Raw genomic sequence first — 22,291 nt, 5'->3', positions numbered from 1 at the left:
CAAGCCCCGCTTTTTTCCGAAGACTCAGGATGAATTGTGCACTTTCAGGAGGTCTGTAATTAGCCAGGGTTTGCAAAGGATGCAGGTGGGAGACTGGAGCTTGGTGATAGACTAATAGCAGAGTTCAAAGTCATGAGTACACATTAGCTATTAAAAGCGTCTAGTACAACCAACATCTTTGTGTCAGTGAGCTGATTCGAAATACCACCCAGTACCAATAAATCACCACACATGCACATGCATCCCAAGTTGAGGTGGCCATGGAAGCAATCTTTGCCTGCTCTTTCGCCCACCCTGGAACCCACCTGGTTGATGCTGGGGCGTCCCTGCTTCTTTTTGGAGGTAGTGTCCAGACCCCAAAGGGAAGAAAACCTGCTCCTTCGCTTGCTTGCGGATCTGGACATGGCCTGAGTACGACGTCTCACTCCGGTCTCACCAGTGCGTGCTGCCACCTGAGGTCGTCGAGGAACAGCATCGACAAGAGAAATGCGTCAGGACCGCTCACCTCTTCCTCAAGGTCCCTACTAAGTTACACGCCCAGGGAGCATCCCTCTACTTGCTAGAGGGATGCTGCCCGTTCGTGAATGACTTAATAAAGCCAGTTACATCTTCAAATTCATAAAAATTTTTAAAAAGACCAACCATACCTCCATCATGCCAGCCCATCACCAAAGCATTTAATCTGTGACTCCCATATATTGGGACTTCGAGGGCCCTTCATGGAGTCCAAATATAATTGAAAGGTTGGCAAACTCAACCACTGTCTGAAACCATCAGGAAAACAGTAATATATAAAATAACAATAGGATGCGTATGTAATGTTTCCAAGAATTCAATGCCCTTCTGGTCACAGGATTGAACTCTAGCAGCAAGTTGAGCTAACCATACGATCTTGAGATTCTCCCTAAATGCTCTAGAGCTGTTTCTACATTTAGAAGAATGGTGTCTGAGTGTCGGCAAAAATAGCGAAAACAATACCTCTTGGTTCCTGTGATTCCACATGAAATCTAAGTGTACCAATTTTTCTATTTAGTTTTCTCAGAACGACACAATTTCCTTCGTAGGGAAGTGATGGTTGTCCCCCTATATCATTCTCCCTCTAGCTCAGTCAGAGAAACCCCCACACGTAGCTGAGCACATGACTACCCAACGCTGACTTATTTTCCTTTGTAGCAGGACATGGGCCTGTGACTAACTTCCAGTCAATGGGAGCTAAGCAGAAGGGCTATTTGTCATCTCCAGGAACCGTCCTTAAGAGGAGGGAGGGATCTCCGTTATCTTTCACTTCTCTCCTTCCTGACAAAGGAAGGTCTGTGGGTTAACTCTTCTAGGACATTCAGACAGAACCGTGACACGGTTTTTAGAACAAGAAGATCGACGGGACCCAAGTCCGGGGAAATGGTGAAGCCACCTTATTAGCCTTACATGTCCCATGTTTAGATACAAGGGAATAAAAGTTCTATTTTGTTTAAAAAAAAAAAAAAAGCAGTGGGGAGCAGGAGCTCCACTCTGTTGAGATATTTGCAAGATGCCAACAACCCAGACAAATATTTCAGAGAGGAACACCCCAAGTTCAAATCTGCTTCTATACAAACTGCTCAAGTAGACCCTGAATCTCTGTGAGGATCCCACAAAATCCTCCCCAGGCCAACATTCGTGCTTGCAGTGTATCCATAGGTTAAAAGCAAAGTCCCAGGAACTTGAGGGAACTTCTGCCAGGAAATCTCAATAGGCCACCCACAGGCTCTCCTTTCAAATAAGGGAGTGCCAGGAGGTACAGCGAGTCAGACTTGAAATGAAACCTCCCCACCCGTCCTTTGTTGCTGGGGATGAGTCTTGGAACCTACTTGTCACAGATTCCCACACGGGCAACTCCCAGTGTGGTGGTTGCCAACTGGCATCAGACTGGGGGATGAAACCCCGTTGGGGAACAAGAGGGGCCCCCCAGCTGTCAGCACGTTGGTTAGAAGGCACGCCTCTCTGGGGTTTTCAGTACTGACAGGGTAAATACCCTGGACGCTCCATGGGTAGACTGGCAAAGACACTAAAAACAGGAATCAGAACAGCTTCCCTGCAAAGGTATTAGAGGGGGAAGATTTTGGTCCCAAATGAAGATAGGAAGATGAGGAAGCGGTCTTATATTTTCCGAGCTTGAGGCATGTAAAAACGCAGCATCCAACACCACGTTAGAGAAAGAGGTCTAGACTAGGATTGTGCTCAAGGGGATGAGGGGGACAAAATCACAGACCAAAAGACATGTGTTTACTTTAAATAGATACACATTTTCTCTTCCCTATTTTCATCACTTTCTGAGTCAAAGGTAAACAAAAGCTGCAAAAGGAATAAATTATAATGTGCTGACATACATACACGCACACATGACGATTTCAGTATCAGATAAGCTTATCATCACAAAATGAGGCTAGGAACCACTAAATAAGTGGTGTGAAAGTTAAAAGTCTGAGAGGAAACAAAAATGCCTATTCGGTCTCATTATTTGTATATCTACTTATAAATAGACAAATCTATCTGTAGATACACAGACACCTACAGGCAGTCATATACAAATATATGGCTGTTGTATCACTGTTTATATATATATATATATATATATATATATATATATATATATATGTATTATTACCTTGTTCACTTCCTTCATAGCATACATCAATACCTGCACCTACCCTGTCTATTTAACTGCTTACTCATTTATTATGCATCTCCCCCCATAAGAATCTCCAATAGGAAAAGAACTCTGAGTTGTTTGCTGCTATAACCCTAATCATAAGAAGAATAAATGACATATGCCAGGCCTCACATGTATTTGCTGATTCAATGAATAAAATACATAAACCAACATCACAAAGCAAAAGCAGGGGGAAGCCTGGGTGGCTCAACTGGTTAAGTGGCCGACTTTGGCTCAGGTCATGGTTTTGTTTCATGAGTTCGAGCCCCACGTTAGACTCAGTGCTAATGGCTAGGAGCCTGGAACTCGCTTTGGATTCTGTATCTCCCCCTCCCTCCCCCACCCCCCCCCTCCCTGCTCCTGCTCTGTCTCAGTCTCTCTCTCTCTCTCTCTCTCTCTCTCTCTCTCTCTCTAACTCTCAAAAATAAGTAAACATAAAAAAAAAAAAAAGCAAAAACAGAGATCCTACATATAACATGGTCACAACAGTAATTCTTTACAATTTTAGAAAGACAGAGTCCAGCAGAGAAACTTACACAACGTAAATGTTCTCAGTTACCGGCTGACCAGTTGGTTGAGTCTGTTTAACAAATGGGCCCTTCACTAGGGGTTCTCACAGTAACTATGCTGCACTGCTGGGGGCCCTGTAAACTGCAAAAGTAACTGCTACCCCCAACACAATAATGACTCAAAATAAGCAAAGGGATTTAGGGGGGGGGGGGGGAAAGCTGGCAAAAGAACTAGCAGACAAGAGCTCAAGAGTTTCTCAATGATCTTTGCCCAGACAATGCCTCCCTTTGTGGCCAGAACCTGATTACTCTATCATTCTGCTCATCTGTGCAAACAAGAACAATGATAACCTTCTTTCAAAGAGTACAGCGGGGACCCTTCAGTTAATTACTGCAAATCACTGAGCATTATGGGAAGCCCTCCTGGTGAATGGGGCTTAAATTGTAGCCCAAATCTCCCCGCCCACCCCCAGCCCGCCTGCCCTCACACCTCCTCCTCCCTTGCCCCTCACTTAAAAGAAGAAAAAAAATAACTGGGGAAAAGGGAAAATGTAAAATGTGTCAATGGGGGGGGGGGAACCTCTCTGGGGTCAAATGACAACGAATAGAGGAAAAAAATAAGTATCTAATAAATCAGACTGTAAAATTCCCTTCCTGGGATCTCCTGCAGGAACTGGAACAACAAACAGGGGCAGACACCTAACCGGCCTGCTGAACTTGTTCTGTGTGAAGTGAAACCCCTCGTGGAAAAGAGAAGTTTGTGAGGACACACAGGCATATAGACACCCAGACTCACACTGCAGCTGAGGACGGTGGGGGGTAAGGAAAAGGAAGCTGCACATAAGGACTTAAATATGCTTCTTAAGGGGCGCCTGGGTGGGTCAGTTGGTTAACAGTCCGACCTCAGCTCAGGTCATGATCTCACGGTCCGTGAGTTCGAGCCCCGTGTCGGGCTCTCTACAGTCAGTGCAGAGCCCTCTTTGGATCCTCTGTCTCCCTCTCTCTCTGCACCTCCCCTGCTTGCCCTTCTCTCTCAAAAATAAATAAACCTAAATAAATAAATAAATATTCTTCTTTAAAGTCACTCACCAAAACGCCTAAATTACTAACCCTCCCATCCCTATCTTCAGCTGGCCAGATTTTAACAGTCTGCCCATCCAAATAAAAGTACACACAAATCACAGATATTGAGATAGAGGCAATTAGAAGGTCTGAAGATAAGTTATGGAAGGATAATAATAAAGTTAGCTCCAATGGCTTTGAAGAAAATTAAAGCAAAGAAGTTTTAGATAGATAGCAAACTTATTCTCTCCCAAATCTATCAGGCCCAGTAACAGGAAAAAGTCATTTGGATGCTTGGGGTTTAGAATTAATACGGACTCTGCATCATTGGAGGCATGAGCTCTCTTACAAAAATGCCACTTCAATCTACGACATTGTTACCATGCAGTAGACAAGAATTTTTTTTATTATTATTATTTTTTAATTAATTAATTTATTTTTTTTTGCAGAATACACAAACTGAGATTTGGTCAAGTTACAAATTGGTGTCTGGGTCTCAGAGAAACAGTCCTAGAGCCTCAAACTCAAAAACATTTGGAAGACTTATTCATCACAGCACACTGACCTATTACTAAGGAAAAAAAAAAAGCACTTAACAGCTATATGAAGAGGTGGGAGACCAAGAAAGACCAAGGGAGACCAAGAAAGACCAAGAGCTGAGTCGTAATTAGCAGAACAAATCAGGGTGCCAGTTTTAATAAGTCCAGAAATTGGTTTAAGACTTCTTTAAAAATGTAAATCTACCCCTAATTATCTGAATGATGACGCTAATCTATTTATAAAGAATACAAACGCCTTTGACTGAATTGCAGCTCTGAATTCAATTGAAGGGTACAGCTGACGAGGGGAGGCAAGCCAAGCCCAGCAGAGCTAAGGTTTTCCAAAGCAGTTTCTGGAACCTGAGACTTAACATTTAATTCCACAGCAAATGTGCTAAGGTGCAGTATATTTTAAGTGGGTGTTGACTTGGATGGGCTGAAACCATGTTACTCGCAATAGCAATTTTTGAGAAGAAAGGAGCCAAACGTACATAAAGCTGTTCGCAATTTAGCAAGTACATAAAATTACAGATTGCAAACACACAACACAACGATGCAATCTGCCGTTCCGGAGGTCAGATGCAAATTCTCCTTCCCAAGCAAATACATATGTTGGGCTGGAAAATCATGGAAGATCTTTACTTTCCTCAAATACAGCAGGTACAGTTATGACTGTAAAGAACTGATTTCTGAAATTACAGTATTTAAAAATAAAATGAAAGGAAGATCACCAAAGAGATCTGTGTTCAATATATGGGGTGTGTGTGTGTGTAAGAGACAGAGAGAGAGAGAGAGAGAGAGAGAGAGAGAGAGAATGCATTTCCGTATGAGAGAGCTCTCCGCTTAACATTTCCATAAGGTTAATATAAAAAAAAACTGTATTTGGATTAAAACCAGAACACTGCCTAAAGAGGACATCAGTTACGAACAAACACTACATGCAGAGATCTCTTAAGATAATACCTTTCCTATTTTCTTTGCACAATAATTTAGGCCCCATCAAGAGAGGCTTAAGGAATACATTTCAGAACAGACTCAAATGAAGATCTGTACCCACCACAGAGGACGTGTCAGAAATCCACACCCAGCAGTGAACTAGAAAAACACTTCAGCGGCTCCTGTCAAGTCCTGCTCAGGATTAATAGTAAAGAGAAATATTTCTTAAAAACACACCGGCTTCGACTCACCAGGGCATGGAAGGATGATACAGAGAAGATTCCAAGGCGGCCCATTGCCACTTTCGTTGGTCGGCTTGCAAAAGCAAGTAGCCTTTTGGGGTTTGGCAGTTCCCCACCTTGGAGGCTAGCTAAGTAACAGCGGTAACGAAATAGGTCCATTTGGAACTGCTCGAGATTCTGCTCCCAAACGAAGATCTACGGTGGTGAAAATATGGAAAAAGGAAAGGCGAGGAAAAGGGAAAACAAGTGTTAACAGCTTCATCCCACACAAATGTTACAAAACCACACGTTGTCAAGGTATTGATTTTAATCCTAAGGGGTAAACCACAGGTACCCCGAATTTCTTAGGGAACAGCATCTCAAGTATCACTGTTTTCGTAGCTTACACGTTTTTTTCACAAAGACCCACAGTCATAAATTCGGTCTGGTAAACAGAAAGTATATGTCAGCTGCTCTGTGTCCTCTGGTTACAATGTCATGCTTCTGGGCTTTCTAGGCCATCAGCTCCAAGCTCTGGGCCACAAACCCAAGGGAAGTAAAATCTGCAGGGTTTTTACCACTGGAGAATTATAGGACTTACCAGGAGATGACCTTTCATAGGAAGACAAAGAGAAAAAGGAAAGGGAGGTGAATTAAAGATCAGAGCCCAACAGCTTTTGGGAACAGGGGAGTGGCACATGGCCCACGGTGGGAGGCAGAAGACACTAGAAGGTGAAGACCCAGGCTCTGGAATAAATTTCCAACCACAGAGTGTGTCCAAGATATTTCCTCGCTTTTCAGAGTGGCAAAACGATACCTACTTCCTAAGACTGAAGTGATATTTAGATGAGATAATGCAAGAATAAGCTTGGCACAGGATGTGGTATATAGCCAAGGCTCAGTGATGTTAACGATGACGTGGACAGTGGTTAATGGCCGATGTCTACTTTTTACTGTGACTTATGCATGTTCGCAGCACTGTTCACAGCGGCCAAAAAGTGGAAACAGCCAACATGGCCCATCAACGGACAAACGGATAAGCGAACTGTGGTGAGTGTGGGCAACGAATCATAGCCATAAAAGGGAATGAAGAACTGATTGATGTACCCTACGATGTGGGTCCATCCCAAAGCGTGACGTGAAGTGAAGGAATTCAGACGCAAAAGGTCACATGTTGTGTAATTCCACTTGTATAAAAACATCCGAAATTGGGGAATCCGTAGAGGCAGCATGCCAGGAGCACAGGGGAGCAATTTAACAGGTATGGAGTTTCCTTCTGGGGTGAATGACAACATCTGGGAACTAGACACAGGTTGTAGTTGCTCAATACTGTGGACGTATGACATGCAACTGGATTGTACGCCTTAACATGGTTAATCGCGTGCTACGTGAATTTTGCCTCAGTGAAAACAAAGACAGCGCCAGGTAACAGAGGGAGAGAAACCACGGGAAACCAGCTGCTGGCCCACACCATCCACTGTTCCATTCCTGAAACTCACTGATTCCCACGATGATTTCCTAACCGTTAAGACAAAGTTTCAAAGCGCGACTAGATGGCTCATCGTGGACTTTGAAACAATTGAGTAGAAGGCACAACCTTCCTGTTACCTCGTGACTGCTTTCTTTTCTTAGCATGAAATACACTTACTTATGATCCTATACTGCAGCTACGCACACGCTTTTTCAAACACACTCCACCTTGCCGAAATTGCCTAAATTTGCATCTCCCCACAGTGGAGCTCACTCGTGAACCGGACAAGGTGGGGAAGGAAAACCAGCAGACGTGGCGATGACAGAGATGCCCCAGAATAGCACAGCAGTGGTGGTGGGAGCGGGGGCAGGCTCCTCTATTAGATTTCTGTCTCCCATTCAATGTAATATTGTTCCCTTCAGCTCGTAACAATCGGCTGCGAACGACGGGTGAGGAACGCTGACAGTCACAATAAAGAATTCAGCAGCCCGGATGACAGGCTGACAAGATAAGCGATGATGCTCCGTGATGCCAAGACGTGGAGGCACTTGAAAGACCCATAACGATCCCGCCCAAGTCGAAACATGGAAGGACGATTACCTGATCTAATATAGTCTTCTTCTTCTTCGAATCGGTGACCGAAGACAGCTGCATTTCGCCCATTTTCTTCATCTTCTCATCCATATCAATCTTCTGTTCCAGTTTTTTGATCTCGGACTTCAGGAGCCGGAGCGTGTCCTCTTTGTGGTGATGTCTCGCCACGGCAGCCGCGCAGGCAGAGTGGATGGCGGTGATCCAGTTTTCCAGCTCCGTCTGGCTGGTGGTCTGTAAGGGGGAGTGGGGGGGGGGGCAAGAAGAAACAGCCGCCTCTTAGGTTATCGGCAGTGGACCAGGGGCGTTTCGAGAGAAGCAATGGCACGGAGTCAAGGTGACGGGTCTGGACACCTCATGAGTAAGGCTAGCCTTCCTGACCTCCTCCTGCAGACAGTACATTAGGCCTTAGGCCAGACGAACTGCACCCACCCCCAGCCCCCAAGAGCTGTCTGGAAGGAGGCCTCCTCCGTGTCTGCTCACTCTGTGTACTCCCTGAACTCACTTGTTGTGATGGAATGATCGTGTGCATCTCCCCCAAATGCAAAGGTTGAAATTCTCACCCCCAGAGTGGTGTTAGAGGACGAGGCCTCGGGGAGAGGATTAGGTCATGAGGGCAGGGTCTTCATGCAGGGGATTAGTGCTCTTATAAAAAGGCCAGAGAGGGGCGCCTGGGTGGCTCAGTCGGTTAAGCATCCGACTTCGGCTCAGGTCATGATCTCACGGTCCGTGAGTTCGAGCCCCGCATCGGGCTCTGTGCTGACAGCTCAGAGCCTGGAGCCTGCTTGGGATTCTGTGTCTCCCTCTCTCTCTCTGCCCCTCCACCACTCATGCTGTGTCTCTCTCTGTTTCAAAAATAAATAAACATTTAAAAAAAATTAAAAAAAAAAAAAAAAAAAAAGAGGCCAGAGAGCTAACTAGTCCCCTTCTGCCGAGTGAGGACCCAGAGAGAAGACAGCATTTACGAATCAGGGAGCCGGCCTGCCCCTCCCATGCTGCCACCCTGAACTTGGACTTCGAGCCTCCAGAATGTGAGAAATAAACGTCTGTCATTTATAAGCCACCTGTTTATTTATTTATCCGTTTGTTATAGCAGTCCAAATTAAGACGCCTGTATATGTGATAATCCTACACAAAGAGCTTAGTTTCTAGCTAACAGGGTTGCTACGAAGCAAAGGTCAGTTTCCAGAGAGGGATGTGTGGTTCCAAAGTGGGAATGAGGCCAAAGGACGTTACTGTCCAAGGAAGGCACAACAGCCCTGCCCCCAGTGAACTGCTGTGACCCAAATCCCAAGGACCTATGCCAGAGTCAAGCAGCAATGACACAACTAGGGTTGTGGAAGAAGTTCAAGGCAGCCAGATGCAGTATTATGTTCGGAGACACACGGGAGTACCCAGGAAGAGGGGCCACCTGGCAGTGAAGAATGGCCAGGTCACTTTAAAGAAAATGGTAACCCCCAAAAACACACAAGCAACCTCCAAGTGACTCGAGGTGCTCTGAAAGGCAAAAGTCAAAATACAGCTTGGGGGAGACAGTTCATCTGCAGAAACACATGATCACTAAGACTTTAGGAACCCAGTCAATTGAGTATTTATAAGTAAGGACACGCTAGAATGTTCCGGGTATCCCCTTAAGCCCAGAGAGGTTTAACAAACACTCAGAAATTAGATCACTGAAGAAAAGGTCTATTCAGCCACTTCAATACTAAAGTAACAGCCAACATCATTTTCACACACAAAACACTCATTTTTTTTTTTCCTCTCTCTGTGATGCGTCTTCTTAGTTTCCAAACTCATCTGAGTGAAAGTCTGCAAACAAAATTCCACCAGCAGGTCCCCATCCGCCTATTACTCTGTACGGACAACCAAAGACCACCCCAGGTGTCTACATTATTTCTGAATTCCATCAGTTTTGTATTCCACAAAGAAAATTACGAAATGGCATCAGCCAATAGAGCCCCGACACACTGGACAAATGTAAACAATGTGGCCGTTGTTACATATATAACAAAACACGTGCCTCTGTCTAAAGAAGATTTCCATAAGCTAGACATCCTCATGAAAAAACAGCAGAGGGAAGCAAATGGAATCATTTTGTGAAAACTGAGTGGGAGAAGAGAAGATAGCAACACTGGAAATCAGAGGTAAATACTTCTTGGCGGGGATGGGGAGGGTGCCCGTGTCTGTACAGGAGACTCATCTTTAAGGCTTAAATAACTTTGCTTCAAATTTTTAATGTGTATCTCCTCTTAGAAAGTCACTGTCTTACATTTTATCTTGGTAGATCACTCTAAAGTAACTCAAGAGGGGCGCCTAGGTGGCTCAGTCGGTTGAGCGTCCGACTTCGGCTCAGGTCATGATCTCGCGGTCTGTGAGTTCGAGCCCCACGTCGGGCTCTGTGCTGCCAGCTCAGAGCCTGGAGCCTGCTTCGGATTCCGTGTCCCCCTCTCTCTCTCTGCCCCTCCCCCACTCATGCTCTTTCTCAGAAATAAATGTTAAAAAAAAATTTTTTTAATAAATAAATAAATAACAAAGTTACTCAAGAAAAATTCAGAGTTCCGGGTCCTCCCACATAAGATAAATGCCCCACGCTTGCTCCCGCCTAGGACAAGGTACAGCGTTGGACCTCAGAGTCTCTCTGTGCCACAGCATCAGTGCGTTTCTTTACTAAAAAGTGGAGTTATTTTTCCTCTTTCTTTTTTTTTAAATGTGTTTATTAGGGAAGGTATCAGCTCGGATGGAAAAAGAATCTCGTAAGGATTCTTTCCTAAAAGGAAAGCTTCCAGGAAGAAAATACCAAGTGATGGCAAAGATACGGAGAAACCAGAATTATGACGCACTGCTGGCTGCTGGCTGGAGAAGTAACTGGTCTACGTGCTTCAGAAAGCTCTTTGAAGCTACCTAAAAAAAGGTGAATATATGCATGCCTTGCGACCCCAAAAACACACTCCTGGGCACATGCTCAACAAAAATGCATTCATATGCTCACCAGAACACAGGTACCAAAATGTTTATAGCAGCATAATTTGCAGTGGGCCAAACGGGAAACTATCCAAACACCCGTCAACAGCAGAATGGAGAAATGAGTGTGGTAGAATCACACAATGAAATACCATACAGCAATGAGAATGAAAGACTACAACCTGAATAAATTTCACACGCTGAGGACAAGAAGGCCGACATGCAAGAATATAGACTAGGATTCTATTTATATAAAGTACAAAAATGGGCAAAAGCAATGCGAGAAGTCAGAAGAGTACCTCTTTGGTAGGTGTCGGGGGGAGGGTGGAGAGCAAATGGAAGAACCCACAAGCCAGGGGGGGCGGGGGGCTCTGGGGTGCTGGCCAAGTTCAGCTTCTCGGTCCGGGTGCTGGTTATGTGCATGTATGGCGTGGGTGTACGAGCTAATCAAACACCATCAAAAGGTGTACTTTTCTGTGTAGATATTCTACTTTAAGAGAAAGTTTTTTTAAAAAACACTAAGATATATTACTCTAAATTTACATCTAATTTCTCTGTAGCTATCCCCCAAAATAATATATTTCAGATTCCATTTTTCTTTAAAAGGTGTCCCCTATAATTTTGCAATGGAAGTCCCAAACAGCACGACCCTTTCGCGGGGCTATGTCTCTGTCGTCCACGGTGTCAGGCAGTATCTGATAAAAATAGCTGCTTCCTTGAGCTGAAACATGCTTTCTCCTTGGTACATGCAGCTCAGTGGAAACAAGGAGCTTTTATAGACTTTAGGAAAGATGGTGTTTTCACCTATTACAAGGGGACACTGTTGGGAGCATTTCAGATGCCATCCGTGCAGAGGCGGCATGTGCTACTGAGGAGGAGAGACCGTGTCTCCTGTAAAAATAGCAGGTATGTGGATGCTTAGAGCGAGGTCAGCATCCACCCCACCCCTGCCACCGCCAGCTGCCCCTCGCCCACCTCTGCCTCCATTAGAACCCTCCACTCCCAAACTCCTCCCGCCCCAAGGCACAAAGAAAAGGAAATCCCTACAAGTCTGACATAAGATGTGAAGAATTGATGGAAAGAGCTGAAATTCCCTGATACAGGCTCTGCTTTTTAAGTTACAAACTTAAATTTTATTTTTTTTTTAATTTCTTTTTAACGTTTATTTATTTTTGAGATAGAGAGAGAGCATGAACGGGGGAGAGTCAGAGAGAGAGGGAGGCACAGAATCTGAAATAGGCTCCAGGCTCTGAGCTGACAGCCCAGAGCCTGATGCGGGACTCGAACTCACGGACCGCGAGATCATGACCTGAGCTGAAGTCGGATGCCCAACCGACTGAGCCACCCAGGTGCCCCACAGACTTAAATTTTAAAACAAAAATATGCCTCTAGAAGGGGCCCAGGGCAACTTTATGAATGGAGAAACCAAAGCTCAGAAGAATGAGGGATAACATAGTAATTTATTATAAACCTCGATCTCTACCAATTCTGTGCTCAAAAAAACATTTTATTAAATATGCTACGCTGCCCCTGAACCCCTAGTTCTCAGCAATTACCCCAAAGCCTGGGCCCCCACAGTGTCATTAGTGCTATACCTGTAATATTTGGAGCCCCTCCTAAGGATGTAGGGGGATAGAACTCTCCTGCTCCCTTTAAAGTTCGGTGTGGCCATGTCACTTGGTTTTGGTTTTTTTTTGTTTTTTGTTTTTTTGGCCAATGCATTTGAGGAGAAGCGGCGTGTGTCATTACAAAACAAAAGCCTGATTTGCCCCCATTCTTGTCCCTTGGCTTACAGTCATGGAAGCATGTGTCGAGATGAAGCGTCTGTCAGCCTGGGTCCCTGAAAGTCCAGGACAAATACAGCTTCATAGCCAATGCCCATCAGACAATGAAGAGGTGTGGTAAGCCATGGGGGTATGAGGGTTGCTCCTTACTACAGCATAACCTAACCACCGTGACTGATGATGCACTAACTATGCTCAAAAACCCTTCTAAAGAAATGTTTTTAGAAGAGTCTATAGAACACACTTTTAACCTCTGAGAAGAGCCATAATCTGATAGGTTTTATAGAGCAACAGCCTTTTCCTCTCTTTACTTAATGGAAGCAGGGTCCCAGGCCCCTTCTTCCCTCCACCTTTGAGGGTCTCTGCCAAACTCAGCCAAGGGCAGCACAGACTCCAATCTGATGCCTTAGAGTTTATGTTTACACCCCAGTTAAGAAGTGGAAAGAAATCACCTGGCTGGCTCAGTCGGTAGAGCGTGTGACTCTTAATCTCAGGGTTGTAAGTTTGAGCCCCACGACAGGTGCAAAGGTTACTTAAAAATAAAATCTTAAAGGGGGTGCCTGGGTGTCTCAGGTGGTTAAGCACTCAATTTCAGCTCAGGTCATGATCTCACAGTTCGTGGGTTCAAGCCTGCATTGGGCTCTGTGCTGACAGCTCAGAGCCTGGAGCCTGCTTCGGATTGTGTGTGTGTGTGTGTGTGTGTGTGTGTGTGTGTGTGTGTGTGTGTTTGTCTCTTTCTCTGCCCCTCCCCTGCTTTCTCAAAAATAAAATAAACATTAAAAAAATGTTTTTAATAAAAAATAAAATAAAATCTTAAAAAAAAAAAGAAGTGGAAAGAAAGGAAACTGATACTAGTCAATGAAGCTAAACATCCTTTGAAAGATGTTTATTTACCTTGGGTAGACCAGCTATTCTGAAATTTATTTATTTAAAATAAAGAAAGATGGTGATTGCCAGGGGCCAGGGGAAGGTGGGACTAATGGGTTAGCATTCGGAATTTCGGGTTTGCAAGACGAGGAGAGTCCTGGAGACGGACAGTGGTGACGGGTGTACAAAGATGCAAACGTACTTAACGCCACTGATGTGTACATTTAAAAACAGGTAAGATGGTATGTCACGTATACTTTACCACAACTAAAATTTTAAGGAACAAACAAAAGCACCAAACCCCATAACCTAGAGAAGGATACACAGAAAAGTCTGATCACCGCTTCCTGAAAAATTTATCCATCATTCGTTCTAACCATTCGGCATGCCTCGAGCCTCCAAGCTTCTCTGAAACCTGTCGGTGGCTGAAGGCAGTTCCATTAGAGAGAACTTTTGCTCCTGCTGCCCTGTATAAACAACGCAGCAGTCTCGGCCTTTCTCTATCATTAAGCCACATCTATTTCTAAGAAGCGCAATTCACTAAATGAGCTTTCTGAAAGGGCTTGTCCATTCCCAGGGGCATACACAGAGAGGGTGGGCTAAGTCCACCTGACTGCTGTCAACAGCGAGTTAAGTAGACAAAACTCTGGATAGTTCGTGGCAGTTTATAGGCTTAACACTCCAGAGCTGCTCACAGCAGATCACCAACTTGATAGAATGTTTCCCAGTGTGGACTCCCCAGGATTTAAATTCTGACATGCTAGAGAAAGCTTTTCAGAGCTGCTACCTTTGCATTATCTTGCTGAAGCAGGCAAGTTTAATTAGGGACATCGGGTCTACTAAAGGGCTCTCTGTCAGAATCCAGTGGTTAAAAGGGCAGGAAGGAGAGACACCCCCCTCCCCATGGTGGAATCCTCTTGACTTCCTCCACGGTCATCAGCTTCAATTAAACAAACAGCAGCAGAAAGGTAGCAGACAGAATTTTATGATTCTTCCTCTGTCTTCTAGAAATGATATGAAAACTGTATAAAGTTCAGTGAAGGGAATATGCAAAGTTCTTGCCAACAGAGGGATATAATCAGAAAAAAGAAATGCATTTTGCCTAAGAGCCTCTTTGAGTGCAGAGTTAAGATGCACTTTATGTATTCATTATGTATTTAAATAGATCTAGCTTCAATTATCCAACCGAATGGAGGGTACTCAGTGATTTCAGATAATCAATGGTTTACGTGAATGGCAGGAAAAGGGAAATTCATTTTAAACGAGAGAAATACTAGGGAATATATGCCAGATCTAGGAAACTAAAATTTCAGATAATTTGAGTTTATAGGAGCACAGGAATAATTGGAAAGTAGACTGAACTTCTTTTTTCCATCTACAAAGAACAACAACAAAAAGGAATAAAGTTATGTGTTTTTAAAAGGTTAGTTGGGAATGAAGTTCCTGTATGAATTCTTGAAAGTCTTTTCTTTCATTATTTCTCTCTTTAACATATTCTAGAATTCTACTTATACAAGGCTTAAGTAAGCTATCACTTTTTAAAATTTCCTTATGTAATCTCTACACCCAAAGTGGGGCTTGAACTTACAACCCTAAGACCAAGAGTCACATGCTCTACTGACTAGGCCAGCCAGGTGCCCCAGTAAGCTATCATTTTTAACACGTGTAAAGAGAACAATATGGGGCTTGCCTCATCCACTGGAAAAAGTCATAAACTGGGCACTCTTCCCTCCCTACCCCCCAATCCCTCACCTCTCTACCCGCTCACTCACCCAAGGTAAATTCTTTGGGGAAGAGAGGCTCCAAACTCGGGAATAAATGGAAGCCTGCCCAGTTAAATGGCAAGGGCAGGATGCATCTCTGGCAAAGCTGAGTAGTCCCACAGAAAAGGCCAACAAATATTGTCAAATGGACACCCTCAACAAAAAAGATTTTACCATCTGTTCATGCTATAAAAGCCCCCAGTAGATGGCACAAACGATATCCAAGCACTTTTTTGATATTTCACATTTAAATATGATCAGATAATGAAGAATCGCCATTTGATGAAAGCCTCCAGCATGAAAGGCAGAGACCAGAGCACACAGAAGAAAATACATAATGAAAAAAAGAGAAACAAAGCCTGCAGCCACATTTCCTGAATATTCAGCAACATCCCCAAAGATGGAGACACAAAAGAATCTAAAGCTATAAACAATAAACAAATGCATAGGTTACACTGAAAAAGGGATGATAAGGTAGAAAGGAGGGAGGAAGACAAAGGGAGAAAAGGAGAGAAGGACAGAGGGAGAGGAGAAGAAAGGAAATAAGGAGGAAGGGTAGGAGGGAAGGAAGGAGAGGGAGAAAGAACAAGAAAGGGAGGGAGGGAGGAAGAGACTGGGAGAAAGGGGAAGGAAGGAAAAGTAGGAGGGAGAAGGGAAGGAGAGAGAAAAGGAAAGGAAGAGAGAGAAAGGGAAAGCTTTTAGTAATAAAAAAAAGATAACTAAAATTAAAATCTCTTTGAGAAATCATAACCCTCGTGATAGAAAATTATTCTAAAGCTTCAAAAGAGAAAATAAAGCACACACAAATTATTCAGAAATGATAATAAGTGAACAAAGCACATTTTCCAACCAAAATTTCAAATTACTCAAAGATTATTCAAGTAAAAGGTAGAATAAAGACATTTTCAAAAATGAGCCATTTTGTAGGAAATTATTACAGGTTTGTTCGTTAATGAAAATAAAGGAGAAAAAAGGATAACTTGCAATCCAAGATTCTAACTAGGATGGTGAAGGAAAATCCAAAGTAACTATTATGCCTGTGGCCTAGAGAGCAAACAGATTGGAGCAGGACAATAAAGGACCTGGGATAGGTGGTCTCCAGGGAACAAAACAGTACTAAGCAACTAGGTAATAAAGAACAGATGTAGAAAATACTGCTAAGTAAGTGTAAAAGTAAATAAATGGAGCAGAAAATAAGAGGCAGGCATTAACTACAGGAAAAAAAAAACAAGAAGTTGTTCAAGAAAGGAAATCAAATGATAGTATACTAATTGGCCCAGCAGCTAATATTATTTATATGGTCATAGCATGGAACACCCTAACAGTGTAAGAGAGACTACTGATTTAATCCTAAATGTTCATATAACTATATAGGAACATGAAGAAAGGAGAATTCGTATATAATATAGCTAAATATTCATCTGTCATCACAGAAAGTCAGTAGTTAATGTCCAAAGTTAATTTAAAAATACTATAAGCATGTTAATGAGAAATGAGGGTAAATGCAAGGGGAAAAAGAACAACTAAACAAAAAAAAACCTAGCTAAAATAATTGAACATAGTTACTTTGGGGGACTAAGGCTGGGGGAAGAGGTTAAGGAAGGATAAGAATTTCACTCTTAATTTTTTTTTCTTTTTAACGTTTTATTTATTTTTGAGATAGGGAGAGACAGAGCATGAACAGGGGAGGGTCAGAGAGAGGGAGACACAGAATCCGAAACAGACTCCAGGCTCTGAGCTGTCAGCACAGAGCCCAACGCGGGGCTCGAACTCACAGACCATGAGATCATGACCTGAGCCAAAGTCGGCTGCTTAACTGACTGAGCCACCCAGGCACCCCTTAATTTTTCTTTTAAGGTTAATTAAATTCTTTAAAACCATGTGCTCATATTGACTTTATACAAATTTCAAATAATGAGAAAAGGAAGATGAATAGTGTCAGTAATATATTATTTGGATAATACGTAATAGTATACAAATCATATACTAAAATCTAGCTCAGCCACAATTATATTCACTGTCCTTTTAACATATGTGAGGAAATGTCTGAACACACTAATAGTAGGGCATGTGCTGTAAACATTTACTGCCCTGTGTATTCATTTTGTACTTTAACATCTATACTCTTCATCAATACTCTCCTAAGAGCTAGGCAAATGGAGCCCCATATTTTGAAAATACCCCTTCTGGTGCCTGAAAAGGACAGGGTCCAGGAAGAACCCTCCACACCCAGTACATTTGCTTCCCTTTGGGGAGTTCAATAAAGTATGTATGCTAAGGAGCTCTTGGACATGAGTCGATGCCTAGTGGTTGTTCCCAATAGCCTATGTGGTATTTCTTTCACTAGATTGCATGAGATGAGCCACCAGAATGGTTTGAAAAGTTGATATGGGGGGAGTCAAATTCTCCATATAGATAAAAAATTTTGCCTGGGGCTCCACACATCTTAGGAGTTCACCCTTCTTCACAACTAATCCATGTCAAAACCAAAGGTAAAGATTTCTAAACTTTTTAGAAAACTGGCTAGGGGCAGGGAGATGATCTACAGTGATGAGAAAACAGGACTTAGCTACAGACTAAGGCAGCATTTAAACCAACAGAAAGAACAAAGACCAAACATCCAGTTTGTCTCATCTGCAGAAAGCATGAAGTTAGAGGGAAGACCAAATTAGGATCCAGGATGATTTTGACAAGTTCGTTAGAAGGACAGAAACCACAAACATAAAATCTCAAAGAAGTCAATTTAACTTCTGCACTTAGAGTTCTGGAAACATCTATTAAAATAGGATGGTAGAGACCTTGTAAGAGTTGATTCTATGGGTTTGATACACCACAAGCTCAGTATGAGTCAACAGTTAGGTGTGGTTCCTAATAAATTCAGGAACTGACACTAGCATTGTGGAAGAAAATGGGAAGAGCAGGAACCAAACTGCAGGGAGGCTGCACAGGACTGACCTCAAGGGAGACAGGGTGCTGGGTTCCAGAACCATTTACAAGGAGGAGTATCTACCAAGTCCACTTCACGCCTCTTTGTAAAAGATGACTTCCAGAATTTTCCTCAATCTGGCTGGCCTTGTTCAGGACATGTGTGCCAGTGACTTTTGTCAAGTCCACATAGAACCAGATGTGGCACTTCAGGATAACCATCCAGAGCTTAAGAGCCTAATAAAACTCAAAGCCTTAGCCTCTTCCCAGGGAAGCCACACTCAACTTCTGTAAAGATCCTTATTTAAATATTTTTTTAACGTTTTTATTTATTTTTGAGACAGAGAGAGATAGAGCATGAACAGGGGAGGGGCAGAGAGAGAGGGAGACACAGAATCAGAAGCAGGCTCCAGGCTCTGAGCCATCAGCCCGGAGCCCGATGCGGGGCTCGAACTCACAAACCGCGAGATCGTGACCTGAGCTGAAGTCAGACGCTTAACCGACTGAGCAACCCAGGCGCCCCAAGATCCTTATTTAACAGAAATAAAAGGAACTAGTCACTTTTTATTTATTGTTAAAATGCAACTATAACATTTAATGAGCATCTGCTGGGGGCATCTGGGTGGCTCAGTCCATTAGGCATCCAACTCCTGATTTCAGCTCAGGTCATGATCTCGTGGTTTAGGAGTTCGAGCCCAGCACTGCCAGTGCAGAGCCACCTGCTTGGGATTCTCTCCCTCTCTCTCTGCCCCTCCTCCTTTTGTTCTCTCTCTTTCTCTCTCTCTCTCTCTCTCTCTCTCTCAAAACAATAATGAGCATTTAAAAAATATTTAAAAAATTATTTTAAAAATAATGAGCATCTGCTATCTATAAGACATCTGACTTGGATTATTACACCCAATCCCCAACCCACCATAATGGTGTAAATACTATTCTTTTGTTCACTAGTCTCTTTTTCATACACATACTATACCCTCATACAAGTGACTTTCTAAATGATATGAAAACTTTCTATAGAAAGGCAGTCCCCCCACGGAGATATTCTCTACACTTCTTTAGATGTATCATTGCATATGATTTTTCATCCAGTCAGGAGTCGTTCTTACCCGGCCTGCTAATTATGTTCCTAAGACATGTGATGTAGAAATAAAAACCTAATATTAGGATATGTTACCATAAAAGTCATGGAGCTTTTTGGAATTGTATGTAACACCCAGCGGTAATGGACAAAGGAAGGCCCTGAGAGGAAACTCTACTTCGTACGTGGTAGATGCTGGTTCTGCCTTCCAGTTGGAGGGAAGTCTCTAAAGCAGTTTCAGTGCAGGAACTATAGCCTCCCTTTGCAGACAGCATAGCACCTCTTCTACGCAAGCGGCTCTAATATTCATGCCCATTCCCACCCCCATCCTGCCCATAAAACCCCTTTTCTGCTTTTGCCGGTAGCATGAATCTCCTTACCATGGGCAAATCTGAATAACAGCATCAAATCAGCAGCACACTGGCTCTGTAAACCATGCACAGTGAATTGAGCCCCGGGGCTGGAATAACCTACAAATTATTTCCATAATTGTGGTTGATCTCCCTTGTGTTAACCTCACCCCTAACCCACACAGGTTTCTTTCAAACCTAGCCCCTCTAGAGTCATGTGGATTACAACAAGTAGAAGGTAGAAAATGCCCTCATAGGTCCTGAACAGCAGTAATTTCTTCTGAAAAGGTTCATTTTGTGCTCTATCCCACGTAAGTAGCCTAAAAATTTCACCACCACAAGAGGACACAGAGGTTTTCATGAATAGGTCCTATGTTGCCACAAAAGAATTTTATTCAACATGACCTATTGGATATTTAGATTGTACTAGCAATTTTATGGCCAAGACGGTCCTTTCAAGAGGAATTCACATCAGCAGAGTGTAAGTAAAATGAGTATCCTGAAACCGATTAGATTATCATCTAAACTGCGTAGTGAGGCAAGAATGGCTGAAATATTGAAATATTCCCCAGTGAATGGCTTAATTCCAAGAATGAGAAACAGACCCTTTTGACTGTGGTCAGTGATTCCTGCCCATGTTCTTCTTAGGGTAAACAGTAATAGAAATAAGATAAATAGTATGCTTAGACAGTAAAAGATTTTAGAGAAAGAGGGGCTTGGTTTGAATCCAGCCAACACTCAGTGACTGTGTCACTTGGCGTCTAATTATTAGCCTTTATAAAAGCCTCAGCTTCACCAAATGGGAGACACAGTCCACATTAATTGGCTAAAATATGGATAAACCATCCAAGTCACTGATTGCTGTACGAATTAAATGTGACTTATGATTTTGCTTTCACGTGGAACGGAAAAACATAAAACAAATGAACAAACAAAAGCAGAAACAGACCCATAAATACCGAGAACAAACTGGTGGTTGCCTGGGGGGTGGAGGAAGGGGAATGGGCAAAACAGGTGAAGGAGATTAAGAGGTATAAACTTCCATTTATAAAATAAATAAGCCACGGAGATGGAAAGTACAGGATAGGAAATACGGTCAATCATACTGCAATGATGTTGTAGATGGGAACTATGGGAACTATGCTAATGGAGATAATCGCTGCCTAATGTATGGAATTGCTGAATCACCATGGTGGCACCTAAAACTATGATATATCAACTATACTTAAATTAAAAAAATTTTTAAGGGGCGCCTGGGTGGCGCAGTCGGTTAAGCATCCGACTTCAGCCAGGTCACGATCTCGCGGTCCGTGAGTTTGAGCCCCGCGTCAGGCTCTGGGCTGATGGCTCAGAGCCTGGAGCCTGTTTCCGATTCTCTGTCTCCCTCTCTCTCTGCCCCTCCCCCGTTCATGCTCTGTCTCTCTCTGTCCCAAAAATAAATATACGTTGAAAAAAAAAATTTTTTTTAAGAATTATATGTGACTCACATTATAAAACACTTTCCAAGATGGTGGCATACAAGAAAGGCTCAGTAAAAGAGAGCTGCTGATATCACATAATATTGTTATTGTTGTCATTGTTAGCTCTAGTTAGCTATTCCCTCATATACAAGAAATCCAAATAATAAAAAGTGATGCCAGATGCAGAAAAACAGTGGTTAATAAGCTATACAGAAGAATAGTTTCATGACTCAGAGCACATAGATTTTTTAAATAGGATACACAAAAGCACTATCCATTAAGGAAGACCTGAGAAATGATAGACATTAAAATTAAAAAGTCACAGGGCATCTGGGTGGCTCAGTCGGTTAAGCCTCCGTCTTCGGCTCAGGTCATGATCTCACGGTCTGTGAGTTCGAGCCCTGCGTCGGGCTCTGTGCTGACAGTTCAGAGCCTGGAGCCTGCTTCCGATTCTGTGTCTCCCTCTGTCTCAGCCCTTTCCCCACTCACACTCTGTATCTCTCTCTGTGTCTCAAAAATAAATAAAATATTTATTTTATTTTAAATTGTTTATTTTATTTTAATTTTAAAATAAAATTAAAAACTAATAATAAAAATTAAATAGATTAACAAAGGATATCTTTAACAGAGTAAAAAGCGAGCCACAGTAAAAGCACAGTAAAAAGCGATACACAAAGTATGTACAGAAGTGCCATGAATCATTAAGAAAGATAACCCACGGGGCGCCTGGGTGGCGCAGTCGGTTAAGCATCCGACTTCAGCCAGGTCACGATCTCGCGGTCCGTGAGTTTGAGCCCCGCGTCGGGCTCTGGGCTGATGACTCAGAGCCTGGAGCCTGTTTCTGATTCTGTGTCTCCCTCTCTCTCTGCCCCTCCCCCGTTCATGCTCTGTCTCTCTCTGTCCCAAAAAAATAAATAAACGTTAAAAAAAAAAAAAAATTAAAAAAAAAAAAAAAAAGAAAGATAACCCAATGGAAAAACAAGCAGGAGACTAAAATAAGCATTTCACAAAGATGATGTTGAAATGGGCATTAACCACCCCCCCCCCACCACCAAAACATGGTCAGCTGCACACTAATGGCTTAC

General features: G+C 43.0%; 1 protein-coding gene across 6 annotated transcripts in view; it reads right to left on the bottom strand.

Annotated features, from left to right (window-relative positions):
* Positions 1 to 22,291, bottom strand: part of TIAM1 (TIAM Rac1 associated GEF 1) — a 395,754-nt gene that overhangs the window by 88,500 nt on the left and 284,963 nt on the right. For all 6 annotated transcript variants that reach the window (XM_040484060.1, XM_040484063.1, XM_040484059.1 and 3 more), the window contains 3 exons: positions 8,028 to 8,252; positions 5,987 to 6,172; positions 306 to 452 (listed from right to left, as the gene is read on the bottom strand). In XM_040484060.1, coding sequence (XP_040339994.1) covers positions 306 to 452; positions 5,987 to 6,172; positions 8,028 to 8,252 — 558 coding nt within the window. The remainder of the gene's footprint in view (positions 1 to 305; positions 453 to 5,986; positions 6,173 to 8,027; positions 8,253 to 22,291) is intronic.

The sequence above is a fragment of the Herpailurus yagouaroundi genome, unplaced genomic scaffold, assembly GCF_014898765.1.
Source record: "Herpailurus yagouaroundi ecotype Mexico unplaced genomic scaffold, PumYag 162, whole genome shotgun sequence".
In the NCBI taxonomy this organism is placed as follows: Eukaryota; Metazoa; Chordata; class Mammalia; order Carnivora; family Felidae; genus Herpailurus; species Herpailurus yagouaroundi.
The sequence above is the reverse complement of the archived record's forward strand: the minus strand, read 5'-3'. Positions and strand labels throughout refer to the sequence as shown.